We start from the raw sequence: 16,274 nt of genomic DNA, 5'->3' as shown, positions 1-16,274 counted from the left end.
AGGCAGCAATATCTGCTTGGCAGTCACCGTCAGCTCTCACTCACACAAAAGGAGAGTGGCCCGCGACTCAAGGACATAGGCGAGAAATTATGACTGCTTCGATTCCACTACTCACTGACTAAACACGGATTCAATTAAACCCAGCTGAAGGTCATGTAGTAATACAATGTAAGCGACTCTGGTGCTGTGCTTAATGGAAGTCCTCATGGCTCTGGTAATATTTAATCCAACGGCCCACTCTGACTACCCCCATGTGTCAGCCATTCATATAGCCTGAGTGTTGTCATAACCAGAGTGGTGGGAAGGAGGTAAGGGGTCCCATGTGAGGAATGTGCTTCAAATTCAAAGACTTGTGTTAACAAACTGTGCTAGTAAATGTTGCCAGATACAGAGAGATGACAGAGGTTGTTATTGCTGAAAATAGCGCTGGCGACAGAAGATAAAAATCAGAAGGGGGGGGGGGGGGGGGGGGCTGAGACACAGGTGAGGAGGCAGTAAAGTACAGTAGGCGGGGAGTGGATACAGTGGGAGGGAGAGAAGGAGGAAGGGAGAGAAAAAAAGGAGATAAGGAGAGAACAGGCAAAGGAATTTGTGAGGAACAGAAAGCAGTGGAGGGCGGCTGAGGGGAAAGGGAGGAGCACCAAGCTGACAGCAAGGTTACACATGAGAAGTCTGAGGAGGAATTACACAAAGCACAGAGAGAGAGAGAGAGAGAGAGAGAGAGAGAGAGAGAGAGAGAGAGAGAGAGAGAGAGAGAGAAAGGAAAGAACAGGTAGAGTTGGTTGGGAGTATAGGTTTCAATCTTACCTCGCAGCTAATTACCACTTTTGCAGAGTGGTGAACGAAAGCAAACAGAAAGCAGGGGAGAAAAACAGCAAACAGAAAGAGCAACTTAAGGCACGAGACTAGAAAGCAGAAGTAACAAGAGAAGGAGGGAGAGACAGCGGTTCAAAAGTCACGTCCAGCAGATTAACTGAGGAAGAGAAGCGAGGCAGTAAGTAGTGAGCGAGGTGGTGAAGTAAGAAAACAAGCAGACACTCATTGACAGAGGGGACCGGAATTAAATCCTTGGACTACTGACATCAGCAAAACAAAGGAAGAGAGAGAGCATCAGAAAGGAGGTCACTGCAGTCCAGCAGCAGCGTAGCTCGCCTGAGCGTCTCCGCTGTGCAACTGAGACAGCTGAGATAGACAGACTCAAGTACAGTCTCAGTCCTCACTGTAACAGCACCATGTTGATGAAAGAGTACCGCATATGTATGCCACTGACTGTGGATGAGGTAAGTGTGTTTGTCTTTCCCACACCAATTCACACTCACACACACTCACACTCACACACTCACACACACACACCCCTCCTACAACTTTAAATTGAAAGACAAAAGAGGAGGGGGGTTTTATTTCAAATGTAAAAGCGCTGTTTCAACTCGTAATCTTGAAAGTGTTAACATGCTGATAAGATAAGCGCCAACACTGCACACAGACCTCCTGTGGCTGCTCTGCGGCGGCTTTGGCACATTGAGTAGGGAGGTGTGTTCGGCACCAACGGGCTCGGCCAATCTGACGGAGCCGTCACACAACACCTGGCCGGCAGCATCATAGCACTGCTGTTGTATCTAAATTATCTTCCCATCTGTCTGCTTCTCTACTCTCATTGCTTTCTTTAGCTCTCCTAGCAGCACAACACACGAACTAGTCGGACCGGTTACAGCTTTTCAAAATCTAAACTCAAACAGATGTATTTGGCCAGCAGGTTTACAAACAAAGGAGATCCCGCTGAAGAGAAAAGGTTGCTGGACAAGGGAGTTATGTTCCAAAGTGTCTTTCAAAAGGAGTGTCCTCATCACCTCCTAGCCCCCTGCTCCCCCTTCAATTGTACCTACTACCACAACAATGGAAGTGACAAATAGCAGTCCAAAATAGGATTTACAGTATCAGTACGGGGCACACAGAAACTTGAGCTTGCAGCAAATCCTCTTTCGCCTGAATGTAAAGTAAGTTTAAGTGCAGCTTTTTTGAGGCGACATCAAATCGTGACAGCTACCTCAATCCAAGCCATTTACAACGTCCTAACCCTCGCTCGCGTTTTTAAAGAACATAGTGTCGATTTTCCAGTGTGAATGATCCAGTAGCGCTTCTGAAACACTATACAGCTCGACTGTGTTGAGGAATGTTCAGTATTGTATTCTGTTATGGGAAAAGCTGACAGGTGGTGACTGTAGCTCAGGTGGTAGACTGTGTCAGTGGGGTTGGTGGTTCGATTTACAGCTCCAGCTAAGTGCGTGCTCAAGTGTCCTTAAGCAAGACACTCAGCCCCAAATCCCTGTGTCTATATATGAGGGGTGGGTAATCTAAGTCACTTTACACAAACGCAGCTGCAAAATGAATGTGTTTATTCCATCATCCATCCTGTAACATCACAATGATGTACAGTGCCTTTAAAAAGTATTCACTCCCCTGGGAAGTTTTCAGGTTTTATTGCTTTACAGAAGTAAATTAAAGGGGATTTAATGTGACATCCATCAACAGAAAAAACCGGTCAAAGTGTAAAGAGAGCTCTACAAAGTAATCTAAATCACAAAAAACATGCCCGCATAAATATTTAGTCCCTTTAACAAGACACACCTTAACCATTGGTGGTGACTCCTGGGTCACATAATAACTTAAATGGAGATTATCTGTGTGTAGCTGAGGGGTTTCGGTTGATTGTAATAAAAATACAACCGAGTGAAGAAGATCTGACTTTTGGTGAGTCAGTATTATGGCAACACCAGCACATGAAGATTAAAAAGCTCAAGTCAGCAGACAGATACAAGGGAAAGAAACTGAGTGATCATGCAGACTGTTGATCACTGTCAAAAAAGCCACATTACCTTAGATTCCATATTGTAAAGCAATAATACATGCAAACCTTCAATGGGAGGTGAAATAATAACTGATTATTATTTAGGAAATAGGGGTAAATGTTAGGTTTGTGAGCTGCGTACAATCAAATGCAAATATCTGGATTGGACTAATTTTCATCGTCAGCGGACGGATTCACGTCTTTCCTTTTAGCATTTTATCACAGGTTTTTAAAAAGTTGCTTTCAACTGCATTTCCTTTTAATCATGAATTCTTTCATTTTCACTTGCTGTCACACCACACCCCCACCTTTCCTACAATGATGAGCTATATTTACTTCTCAGGAGTTTATGACAAACTCACGGCTTGTAAACCTCTCCTTGCCTCTTTTAAAAAGACAGTAGGAGGAAAGCAGATGCCAAAAAGCTGTGGACACGTTTCTCAACACAACACTCCTCACAGCCAGACAGAGAACATAATAGTGATTTAAGGGACAGATAAGTCTTCTTTCAACTCCCTGCTAAGATTTGTTTTCTTGAAAGTGAGAAGAGATTCACAACTTGTGTGGGAGGAGCTCACTGCTCTGTAGACACTGTGAAAGCACCCATCACTGTGATTAATTAAGTCCCTTGAATACCCAATAAGTAAATATTGAATGTCGAGATTCCACAGTAATTGGAACAAGAAGGAGGAGTGTCACATGATGTCAACAGCGTACAGTGAAGAATGGCAAACTCCTGTTTGCCCTCCTCTTTCTCTCTTCCTCCCCATCTTTCTGTTTCTACTTTTAATTAAAATAATGCTTTAGTGGCACACCAAAATAGGGCTACAAAATGAATTACATTATGGTGGCCACAGCAGAGCAGTTTAGTTGTTTGCAGTATAATTTCATTACTTTTTCATAATAATACTTTAAAAACAAAGTTTGCCAAGCGATTTGCAATTACGACAAACAAAATACTGTAGATTGAAACAAAGTTAGGGAAGATAAGAAAGAGGACGGTAGCAGCATCTGTCATAAAAATGTTATTGTGTAAAGCATGGACTTTGTGAGTCGCTGAAAAGACAACACGGATTGTGTTTGGCTGAGTTCATGGAGGAGGTCACTCCAGAAGCCCAAAGGCCTCGTCCTCTTTAGACTCACTAACAGCAAATACTCATCAGCATCAGGCGCAAACTGAGGCTGCAGCAGAGCGCAAAGCACAAACACAACTCCAACAGGGAAAATAAGGGAGAAACATCAGGAAGAGCAACAAAGACAGGATCCCTCTCACAGGACAGGAAGCGATAGAGGAGACAGAAATAACAATGAAATGGTGTTGTTTACAAGCTCAAAAAGTTAAATTGAGATTATATAACTCTCTCTGAACAGAGGCTACTGTGGCTGCAACAACAATCAGCCTCTATGATAACAGCAGAGTCCTACAGCTTGCTAACATTAGCAGCTATGAGCTAAACTCCTGAGAGAATTGAATCAAGCAAGAGTGTCTTTTATTGCTAATGAATTCAACTTTTATTTGTATTTAAAAGTTACATAATACGGTTTTCCAATATCAGAGATAACACGAGAGCCCACCCACTCAATTTAAATTTTCCTTGATGCATGACCACAATCACCAAACACTTTGAGAATGAAACTAACACTTCCCTCAAAATTTGTCACTTCATTAGGAAGCATCATTAGCAAGATGCTTTTGCTTTGTGCTTCATATTTGCTCTCCACAGTTAATCTTTTTCTTCCTCTTCTCACTCCATCCTCATCCTCACCACCATAAACGTCTTCCTAAACCTCTCCTCGGGCTCCAGTACAGGATCGGGCAGCTGTATATGATCAGTAAGCACAGCTGTGAGCAGAGTGGTGGGGGAGAAGGGGTGGAGGTGGTGAGAAATGAGTTGGATAGTCACCCCCAGCACGGCCCGGGACAGCTGACCGAGAAGAGAATCTACCTCAGCAGGTGGAGTGCACTCTAATGACTGTGTTTCTGTACTAATGATGCAGGACTAATACTAATAACACTGGCTATTTGCAACCTGAGCCTTATCCTCAGGTTGTCAGCTATGCCATTATGATTACTGATTGTGTTTGATCTTTGATCTTTTGCTTCACTGTAAAGCTGTACGTCCTGCAGATGCAGGTTGCACGTATCACCGCTGACAAGCAATAAAACATCATTTCAGCACAGTAACACCCATACTGCAGTGTAGCCTGCCTACATCTAAAGTCCAAGTGTCTCCCTCTGTCTGAAACATGTTGGGGCCTATACTGTGTTATCACAGCGTACAGGTTACTGTGCTGTGATCTCATCCTCCGGCACACCACCTAAGAGTGCCCAAGTACAGACTGCCAGCTAACAAAAACACATCCACGTCATCCTGATGGTGGTGATTACAGGATATGCTGGAAGTTTTAGCCTCTGATTTTTGCCACTAGTGTTGAAAATATATCAGTGTTGACAGTCAGAGGCTACTCACATTCTCATTCTCATTCATATGATGGTTACACTTAAAATATGCTTATTCACTTTCTGGCAGCAAGTTAGATGTGAGGACTGATAACACGCTCATGGCTGTACATTAAGTATGTATTTACAGCCAGTTAACTTAGCTTAGCATAAAGACTGGGGGCAGCTAGCCTTGCTCCATCTAAAGGTAACAACAAAATCCACCTACCAGCACCTCTAAAACGAAACAATTATTATGTTTTATCTGGTTTGTTTAATCCAACCAAAAAGTGTAAAGACAACATGTTGTAGACACTTAACCGCCATGATAGGAAGATTTTGTTTCATTTGAAAAGAGATAGATTAGTATTTTCTTCAATTTCCAGTCTTTTTTGCTAAGCCACATTAAGTTAAACTACTGCTGGCTGTAGCTTCATGTGTATTTATTCTCTCGTATTACTCTTCCCAAGAAAGTGAATTAGTAAAACTATTGCTTTAATGTATTTGTCCACAATTTTAACTCCAGTATCCTGTATTTATTTATGTATTTATTTATTTATAAATACACATGACTGATACAGACCACAACTGTGGCTAAAAGCTCTGTCAGACATAAACGTAAGTTGTTTCTGGGGTCAAGAATGAACGTTGAAGTTCAACAAATCTGCATGTGAATGATTTGTTCATGTGAATAAACATAATGAATGTTTTATGTGCAACATATGCCATTAGATATGATCACTGCTATGTGTTATCAATCATTCATTATGTGTGTATACACCAGTATGAATACTTCAGAAGAGAAGTTATACTTGTTGACAAAACATCAGTTTCAGTTTCATTATATCTGCTTACAACTATATTGTGGTGTGCTATAGTGATTATAATCCCTGAATAGAGGGTGTTAATATGAAGTTTTAAACACAGCAGACAACCTGCAGCCGTCAAAGTGAAAAAGGAAGTGTGTGAGCAGTGTGATTGAAATGTTCTAATGACTGTTCAGCCACAGGAAGTTGAAGTGTGACAGCAGTGTTCATGTGTTCCTGTGCTGAAAGAATCTGTTTTACGTGCTTTGTGATCAGGGTGACAGTCCGTTGATCAATGAATTGTGATGATAGTGGAGGACCAGTCCAAAAAAACAACCTAAATTCTCTTTTAAGTCTAAATTCATTTCCTACCCCTCAGCTAACCTCACTCATTACCCTAATGTAACCTCAACTCTGTCTAATCACCGCTATAAACTGAAGGTCTAATCCGAAAATAAACTCTTAAAGAAGTAAAGAAATGTTCTCACTGTGGAGGATTTTACTAATCTTCCTGTACTTATGGGGCATTTGGTTCTCATTAGTAAAGATATACTAGAACACACACACACACAGACACACACACATACACAGATAAGCACAGTACACAAGTACAGTTGCTGCAGAATGTTTCTACCTCAATCATGTCCTGACATGTGACCTAGAAGCAACAGCAACAATTCATCAGCACAGGTGTAATTGGGAATGAGTCATACAAATGAACGCTGTAGTGAGAGTAGCCTACAGGTAATCTGGCTATAAATGGCACAAAACCACTTGGATCTCTCTGTCTCCCTCCATAATCTCTCTCTCCTACTCTCCGACTCTTCTACTCTCTGACTGTGATTTTCCTTTTGTCCTGTTTTGCTTTCAGTAAACTGCCGTCCTGGGCGAAAGCATTCGTCCCACGATTCTTTTATGTGACAGAAAAGGCCTGGAACTTCTATCCATTCACCATCACAGGTGCTTTCATGTGCCTTTGTTTATGTTTAACATAAGATTACTTTCACCTCAATGCATTATACAAAACTTATTTACTTTTAACAGCTGGCTTTCCAAGTGCCATCAAATATTTATCACTATGTATGCATGTATTCCCATGTGGAAACATGTATCTGTGTGTGTGTGTGTCTGCACATGAGTGCGTGAGAGCAATTGTGAGCTCATGCATGTATAAGTAACTAATGCTGTTTTTCCCTATCCATATTGAACGTCCCTGGTGCTGCAGAGTACTCAGTAAGTATTCTCACACATCATTTACTGTACATGAATGCAACAGAGCTCATCTCTTTCCACTATCAGTGGATCTAATCTGCAGCCCGCTTCCACTCTATCTCTGCCCCTCAACCATTTTTCCCCCCATTTTTACCTCTTGTCACCCCGTAGGTATCATTCCTCCCCAAGTTCAGCATCCGTATTGAGACGAGATTTGAGAACAACAACGGCGATAACGACAATGTGAGTATGACTGAGAGCATGCGAGAGGTGAGAAAGATGGAGTGATTAGAGAGGAGGGGGAGGAGAAGACAAGGGGAGGAGAAGAATTTGTAATTTTCTCTGCAGCACAAATAAAATGTTCATCAAATTGATGTGCCCATTACTAGGAAAACAAACAAAGCACAAAATGCACTATTGGCAAATCTATTAGCCAGACATGCAGCGTGGTGAGCATGGCTGCCATACTGCATTTTGTCCAAAGCCAACACACATAAACACACATACACACACACAGAAATTAACAGAAACAATAATAGCCAAATCATTATGTGGTGAATCCTGTTTCTTGTCATGTTTCTTGTCAGAGGCTATTTCAAGCATTCATAGAAAGTCATCATATAAGCTTCAAGGCTCAGTGGTTAAAAGTAACTAAGTGCATTCACTCAAATACAGTACCTGTTTGTACAAACCTGAAGTACCTGTGCTTTACTTGAGTACTTTATTCCTATACTCCAACACATTTCAGAGGGAAATATTGTACTTTTTATTCCACTACATTTATTTGACAGATGTAGTTACACTTTACTTTACAGATTAGAGTAACACGTGACAATTGATTAACTGATGATTTGACTATCAGGAAAGTAACTGGCAACTATTCTGATAATCATTTTATGAATTTTTCATGCAAAGATGAAAAACATTTCAAGGTTGCAGCTTCTCAATTATGAGGATTTGCTGATTTTCCTCACATTTAGTTAGCTAGTGAGTTATTTAGTTACTTGGTTAACTACTTAGTTTTGTACCACCAATAGTTGCAACAGTAATGTGAATATTTCTTATTATTTTTTTAGTTTTACAAACCAAACCTTTAGAAACTAATAAACAGATTATTCAGTAAGGAAAACGATCATTAGATATAGCCATATGTAGTTAAACAAACTAGCTCAACTTCAACCAAGGAAAACAATAAAATGCTGCTTACACATAAATGCATGCATAATAATCCAGTGATATAATATATAATAGTAAAACAGTTCCAGGGACCATTTTTTCTCCATTTCTTACTTTTGCTTCAGGAAAATTTTCAATGCTTGACTTACGGAATAATGGAGTATTTTGTCAGTGTGGTATTAGTACGTTTACTTAAATACATTGTTTGAATACATAGGCTTTCTGTGTCTCTGTGTAATTATATACACCACACACAAAACAGAGCAAGACAATGAGAGCACGTTGTAAAAAGCAACACACTACATCCAGCTAAAGCAAAACATTCCATAAGAGGGAGCAAGACCTTGAGTAGACACAAACCAACAAGAGCACCACAGGAGCGTAGCGGCGTATTATCTAATGGCAGGTTTTTCTTATTTGTTAGTTTTCAACTGTGAAATGAACAACTTCAGCAGGGCATTAGAGCAAATTTTAAACAAGGTCAGATAAAAGTGCAGTCTCCCCTCTCTCCCTAGTTTCCCTCCATTCGCTCTGAATGAAGTGTGTTCCTCCCTCATAATTCTTTTTCCCCTCTCTTTTAATATCCCTCATATGTCCTTGTTCTTTTTTTTCCCTCGCCCCCTCCTCTGCTTTCTTTATCTGTTCTCTCCTCTCTTTGCACCAGTGTGATTTGCTCCAGCGGCCTCAGGGTGGGATATAGTGAGGGGTGTTATGGTGTGTGACCTTAGTTTTCTACACAGTTACTCATCTGCTCTCATCCTGCTCTCCACTGAGTGAATGACTATGTGCGCGAGAGTATGCAGGGAGTGTGCGTTTGTGTGTCTGCTCTCATTATACTGTATGACCTCCTCCATCTGTTTGGATGTAGGTGTTTGGAGACACGCCGACCCCAGCCAAGAGTGTGAGTTTCCTGGATATTCTGAGTGACCCCATCCCTGAAAAGCACTACAAAGAGTCAGAGGTACGTACTGTACTCTCACAAACACGCCCATCTGCTGTTAGCAAAGGCAAAAACAAATGACTGTGGTGAGTACACTCCGTTGGAAGTTTATTAGGCCTAGCTAAAATGAATGCAGTCTAATATAAAAGTCCTGTAATAAATCCTACCTTCATGAGGGTTTTAAAGTTCAGTTATTATTGAAACAGTTTCAGAGAGGTGTTGATTCAACTGTATAATCATTTGGGAGGATGTAGTTTGAGGTGCTGGTGAGGTTCATTGCATTGTACAGAGAGATGTTTCTGTTATTTAGCCTTCACTCATCAATATAAATGGGCTGGACAAAATAATAGAAACACCTGCTTGTTTAACACTATACAGTTCAACAGTTTCTTCGTTTCGTAAACAGTTTCACCAAAACCGAACCTTTATTACATGACTGTTGTATTAAGAGTGCAATAGTTTTAGCTAGGTGTACCTAATAATGAACAAACTAGGTGTATATTGAGTCTTATAATTGTATTACTATGTTAAACAAATAACTTATTCCCTTTCTAGAGTTAGCTGAGCAGATTGATACCTCTCTCATGTGATTATGCCAAATATGAAGCTAAAATTAGAGACTGCAGCCCGTTAGCTTATCTAAGCATAAAGTCTTGAAACAGAACAAAACAGCTAGCCTGGCTCTCTCCTAAGGTCGAAAATAAGCTCACCAGCACCTGGACTATTATTATCACGAAATTAAAAGGCAGCCAACAAAGCACAGAGAGTACAGAGAGCGAGAGTTTGCATTAGCACAACCAGTAACCACTACCAGTTACAAGATAACAAATATAAACAAATAAAAAATGCTAGTTATGCTAACCGTTCTGAAATGTCTGCTAGTTGTCGATTTTGGCGCACAACACACTCCTCATCCAAGTCTGGGTCTGACTGAGGCTCAAATGTCTCACTGAGTTTTTCTGATGTTTTCTGTAAGGCTAACCACCTTGATACGCACTGCTCTTTTACCGGTCCACGAAACCTTGTCAGTACAGAGAGCAAACGTTTGTATTAGCACAGCCACTGCCAGTTACAAGCTAACAAACAACATAAACAAATCACTACACTTACCGTTCTGATACTTCTTCTAGTCATCGATTTTGGAGCACAACAAACTCAGTCCTGAACAAACCCAAGTCTGGGTCTGACTGAGGCTCAAGCATGTGGCTGAGTTCATGGGATGTTTTTTCCGGTAATCATTTTGATATGTTCTGTTCTATCACCTGTCAACATAGTGCAAGCAGCGGTGGTAGGCGGGGACGATGCCTGATCCAGATTTTCTCAACGAGAAAAATCATAAAATCATGTTTTATGTTGGAAAACCATGTTAACCAAAATATTGATCATAGCAATACTTTTACACAGTCTGTAGGCAAGGCTTTTTTAACTTTCGACAGAGGCAGGAACGCTGTTTACACCTGCTTCAAGTCTTTAAGCTAAGCTAAGCTAATTGCCTCCTGGCTCTAGCTCCACACCTTACCCGAGATGTGCGGTTAGGGCCGTTACCAGCTTCTATTGGCAGGCTGCGCAAACTCACATGAACCCGTCAAAATATGAAATATCATGGTCTGTGGCCGGATCAACTTTTTTGATGATTTAGCTCATTGGTCTGTGGTACACCCGATCCTTTCACTTCCTTTTCCGCCTCCTTCTAAAACACATTGGTAATCAGATCGCCACAGACATCTGCCACGTACAGCCATTGTTAAAAATAAAATAAAAACAAAATAAAACATCAACTAATAACCGGCACATGGACCATGTTAACAGCTTCTCATCCAACTCAAAGAGAAAGCAAATGTATACAGCTTCCAAAACGTCAATCTATTCTTTCAAGAAATGATGACTCATAATAGACATACATGGATAACAGCTCACCAATTATAATGTAGGAATGCAAAAGCTTTTTTTTTTTTGCTTTCTTGGCTTTACATAATTGTGTTTTTGCAGCAATACACCCACACGCTTCTTTTAAATCTGCCCATCTTCATTCCCTCCTCACCAAGGTTTTACACTTCCTTACTGCCTGCAAGTCCTTTGAGACAAAGGTCAATTCACAGGCCTGGGTACACAGAACCATGCACATCAATATAGACCAAACACAAGCACACATACATTCACAGACAAGCAAAAAACTGCAAAAACACCAATCTCATATTAAGTGACACGGTGAAAATATAAAATCACGAACACAAACACTTTCCAATCATCTTTGGTCACAGATGCATAATGTGTGTTATCACACTCTCCTCTTATGGGATGTGTTGAGCAACAATCTGCTTGCACCTCAACACACATATTGTCACACTCACACTCTCTCTCACACACACACACACACACACACACACACACACACACACACACACATCCACAGCTCCCTCTGAAGACGCCTCATAGGGCCAAATTTTCTGCAGACTCAGCAAGTAACAGACCCACTGTTTGCTCTGTGCAGGACCTGAGTCGCTGGCAGTCAAGTAAAACAGGCCGAGGGCCTCTGGAGGAGGGCTGGAGAGATGACCACAAGCCTATTATGTGCTCCTATAAGAGGGTGGAGTGCAGCTTCGAGGTCTACGGCTTCCAGACCAGGACTGAGGATTTCATACACAGAGTGAGGCAGTCTCCCCCCCCCCCCCCAGCATGCCTTTTCCTTATGTTTAAGTAAAGAGGGTTGGATCAAGATAAGATCTGCAATTGCAGTTACGAGCCTTTATAGATGTAATACAAGGAGGGAAAATTAGAATTTACAGCTAACTGGATTTTATAAAGTGCTCTGCTCCATTCAAGCACTGATTCTGTATCTTGGAGTTTTTCACTTTGTGCAGCTACAGTAAAATGATGATCCACAACCATCCTGATTGGTTATTTGTTATTTGAATGTAATATGTGCTGTGCATTTTGCACTGTGTTTTATGTAATCCACCATTAGGTCAGATTTATTAGGAAATTTGCTGTGTTGCTTTACAACACAAAACAGTAAAAGGGCATCCGTTCTTCAAGCTCAAACAAATCGAAGATTTTCTCGCAATGGAATGAGTTAAAGAGCTTATGGAGAAATGACTTGCAACACATTCGTCCTCCACAATGAGGCATGAAAAAAAACAGAGCACTAAAAATGAAACTTAGCAACATCCTTTTCCCAGCATTGTTACTGCAAAGCCAGTGTTTACATGAATGTAGTTTTAGTTTTGACAAAGACTAGCGCAAATATACCGATAAGATAAGTTTCAACTAATGTGAGATAAGTTCCCCTTTATCTCAACCCTGATGTCATTTGTTTAAAGTAATAACAAAAAAAGCATTTCCATGATTTTGACAATGACATAGTGTAAGATCGTACTAGATGTGGCATTTCACACACATGGCTAAACACTTTGAAGTGACACCTCGTTTTACTTTTGTTTTACTTCAGAACATCCGGGACATTCTTCTGGTTGGCCACCGGCAGGCAGTAGCATGGATCGACGAATGGCACGGTGGGTCAGACATACAGTCACAATTTTTACATGTGTTAGATAGCTTACAAGGTAAACCATTCAGAACAGAGCAGTTATACTTTGTTGTATTTTTATACCATAAATATACACCCTGTAAAACCTAATACATATTTCATACTCCACTCTAATGCTGTGTGTGTGTGTGTGTATTTGTACTTTGCTTTCCCCCACAGGGCTGAGTTTGGAGGAGGTGAGAGAGTACGAGCGGGCGATGCAAGAGAAGACCAACAGCAAAGTCAAATCCAGCCAGAACACAGGTGAGATTGCAGCTCCTGACCTGCACTGTACTGAAATGCCACAGAGGATAGGATGGGAGGGGAGGGGAGGCGGGGGGGAGGCAATACAGCTGGATGCGAGAGCGGTGAAGGTAGAGAGAGAGAAAACAGGGAATGAGATGACTCGTAGATGAAAAGAGCAGTAAGTTTGAAATGTATATTTGTGCTCTGAGGTAATTACTCTTGCATTTTAATAAGCAGGGCATACAGCATAGAGATATACAGAGGAGGTACAGAAAGGCAAAAACACACCAACTCATCTAAAGCACAAATTTTTTCATCATTAGAAATCCACAATAAATCTGAGCAGGTATTTTGTATTTATCTGGCCTGCCATGATACCCATTGCTGTCAAAGACCGCAAAACAGTATGAATGAATAAACTCTGTAATGCTACCGGGCTTGAACAGAGGCTGGTTGCACCACTAGTGCCTTAGACGTGCCCTACAAGAACCCAGATGGCTGGTGTACATCTGTGCGAGAAAAATGGAGAGGGAAGAGCAGTCAGGAGGCATTTCACAACACAAGGAGCAGCGAGGAGAGAGAGGCAGAAGGTACATTCCCAGAAAAGGATGACAGAAAGACAGATGTAAGGGGAAAGATGAGTGTAGCCTGGCTCATGAAGTGATAATGCCACTGCGTCGGTCTGATAAACAGCGTAATGCAGCCACCTGCTGAACTCTCCCCATCACCAGCCCTCTCAACATAAATAACCAGCCATTGCAGCACTTAGCAGCAAATGTCAGCCCTGGTGGGGGTCTGTGTCTGGGCATGTGTTTTGTGTGCGTTTGTGTGCGTTTGTGTGCGTGCGTGTGTGTGTGGTCACCCTGCCCCCTTCTGGTTCATCTGGTGAACCTCAGCTGGATGTGAGCAATATCAAAGGTAGAATTCCCAATATGGCCTGTAGCATCTTGCTGCCTGTGCTCTCTCTCTCTCTCTCCCTGTGTGTGATGATGAGAAGAATCAAGCTGCAACAAATCTGCAGTCATTGCTCAACCTGCTGCAGCTCGCTGCACTGCCATGACCCCCTACAGGCCAAATGCTGCAACTGCATTTATCTCTGCACAGACCGAGTAATAGTTTTCATTTCATTCATCCAATGTAATAAAAGTAAATGGATGTCATTTACTCTAGAGAGTCTAATAAAAAGCTGAGTGTGTGAGTTGAATACCAATGAGGGATTTAACTAATGTGAATCTAAGTGTACAGCACAGATCTTAAGTATACTTAAATAAATTGAAAACGCAAACACAGCTCTCGCTCTGGTTCTCTTCTTGTCAGTGTCTATTTTGCTTTTCTTCCTCTTTCATCTCTATCTTGTAGTTTCTTTCATGTCATTCGTATCTCATTCTTTCTCCATCTCTCAGTCTCTCAATTTCAGTTTCAATTTCCTTTATTGGCGTGACGTGAAATACATTTGTTTTGTCAAAGCAAACAGAGAAGGACAAATCATGGATAAAGAAAACACAACAATTAAAAAAATCTATCTATTTATCTATCTATCCATCTGTGAATTTCAGGCCCACCAGCTGCCACTCGTCCTGCGTTCTCTCGCTCCATCTCAGTGACAGACGAGCGTTCCCTGAAGAAGATGGGAGTGACGACTGCGGCCATGTCTGACCCATCAGCCTCCTCTGTGTCACCCAGTCCCATTCGCCTCAACTCCACCCCTGAATGATGCCAGATACACACACACACACACACACGCACACGCACACGCACACTGTCACGCAGTATATTGTACAATGCAAACACACAGAAAACAAAATTAACATTCACCAGAGTCATGTTATTTCTCAAAAACTAACGGGGCAGGGGGGTGGCGGGGTCTGGGGGATATCCGTCTTAAATCTAGGGCTAAAGCCAGCTGGTTAGCTTAGCTTAGCTTAGCATATAGACTGGAAACAGCTAGCCTGATTCTGTCCAAAACAAACAAAATCCACCTATCAGAACTCCTGAAACTTACAAATGAACATCATATTTTGTTCATTTAATTTGTACAAAAAAAAAATGTTTATGAGGGTGGATGTGCTGCACAATTTCTTATTATATTACTGGAAAACAGAAAATTGTTTTTAATACTTTTTTAATAATAAAATGATGGATTAGAAAATTAAAATGTAACATGTTAATAAGTGATCTTTAAGTGTGCTGTTAGGCGACTTTTAGGATCCATTTGATAGGGCCAGGCTAGTTGTTTCCCCATTGCTGGTCTTTATGCCAAGCAAAGCTAACTCGCCACTTGCTCCATATTTACTGTACAGAGATGAGAGTGGTGTCGATGCTCTCATCGAACTCTCTGCCACAGAATGAATAAGTGCATTCCCCAAAACATCCTTCAACACCATTGGAGAAATATTTATCTGCTCTTACGAACATGTTGTTGCTCTTTTCACTGCATATGTTAAAAACCAGAGAAGTGCCGCACAAATACACAACAACATGCAAACACTTTGCGCCTAATCAAGGACAATTTCTACTGTTGCCTTCAAAATACCTTACAGTGTCTTCAGCAGCCTGTAAGCGCTGCATTTCAGCTCTCTCTCAGTCAGTTTCTCAGCCGTAGTCGAGCTCACCGACCACCAGCAGGGCTTTCCAATTGTTTCCCAGCGCCCAGCCAACGGCCTACAGACAGATGCATAAGGAGTTTAATAGAGTGGATCTAATGAGAGAGCAGAGGAGAAGGGGGAGGCTGTCAATGCTATGGATCTGCTCCCCTCTCCACCGCAGCCAATAGGTCAGACCAGGTGTATTGACAGAGGGCAGTGAGGCGTTGTATTGGTTCCTTGATCGCTTAGCCGCGAGCTGCAAATGGGTCAAGCCAGGGCTAAACTTCCATTATGAGCCAATGATGTGGGCATTTATAAGACGATTATCTTAATTTTTTTGTACATTCATAAGAGATCAGGGATCTATAACAGCAACACTGAAAACTGAATTAATGTGTATAATTCAGAAATAATAGTTTTCTATTGTCTTATTTGTAAAAACATTCAGTTTGAACAAATAGTAAAAATGAATCAAGTGGAAAATGTATGGGGAAATTA

At 41.4% G+C, this 16,274-nt stretch overlaps 1 protein-coding gene across 1 annotated transcript; it reads left to right on the top strand.

The window, feature by feature from the left end:
- Positions 1–768: 768 nt before the first annotated feature.
- On the top strand, positions 769–15,019 carry LOC111230169 (cytoplasmic phosphatidylinositol transfer protein 1-like). Its single transcript, XM_022756783.1, has 10 exons — positions 769–1,280; positions 4,651–4,799; positions 6,963–7,051; positions 7,317–7,324; positions 7,475–7,546; positions 9,348–9,440; positions 11,911–12,066; positions 12,868–12,931; positions 13,126–13,209; positions 14,748–15,019. Exons 1-10 carry the CDS (start codon positions 1,233–1,235, stop codon positions 14,903–14,905), a joined length of 921 nt encoding a protein of 306 aa, XP_022612504.1. The 5' UTR covers positions 769–1,232; the 3' UTR covers positions 14,906–15,019.
- The last annotated feature ends 1,255 nt before the right edge of the window (positions 15,020–16,274 follow it).

The sequence above is a fragment of the Seriola dumerili genome, unplaced genomic scaffold (assembly GCF_002260705.1).
Source record: "Seriola dumerili isolate Sdu_G_001 unplaced genomic scaffold, Sdu_1.0 BDQW01000258.1, whole genome shotgun sequence".
NCBI classification, from domain to species: Eukaryota; Metazoa; Chordata; class Actinopteri; order Carangiformes; family Carangidae; genus Seriola; species Seriola dumerili.
This window is presented reverse-complemented; position numbering and strand designations above follow the sequence as displayed.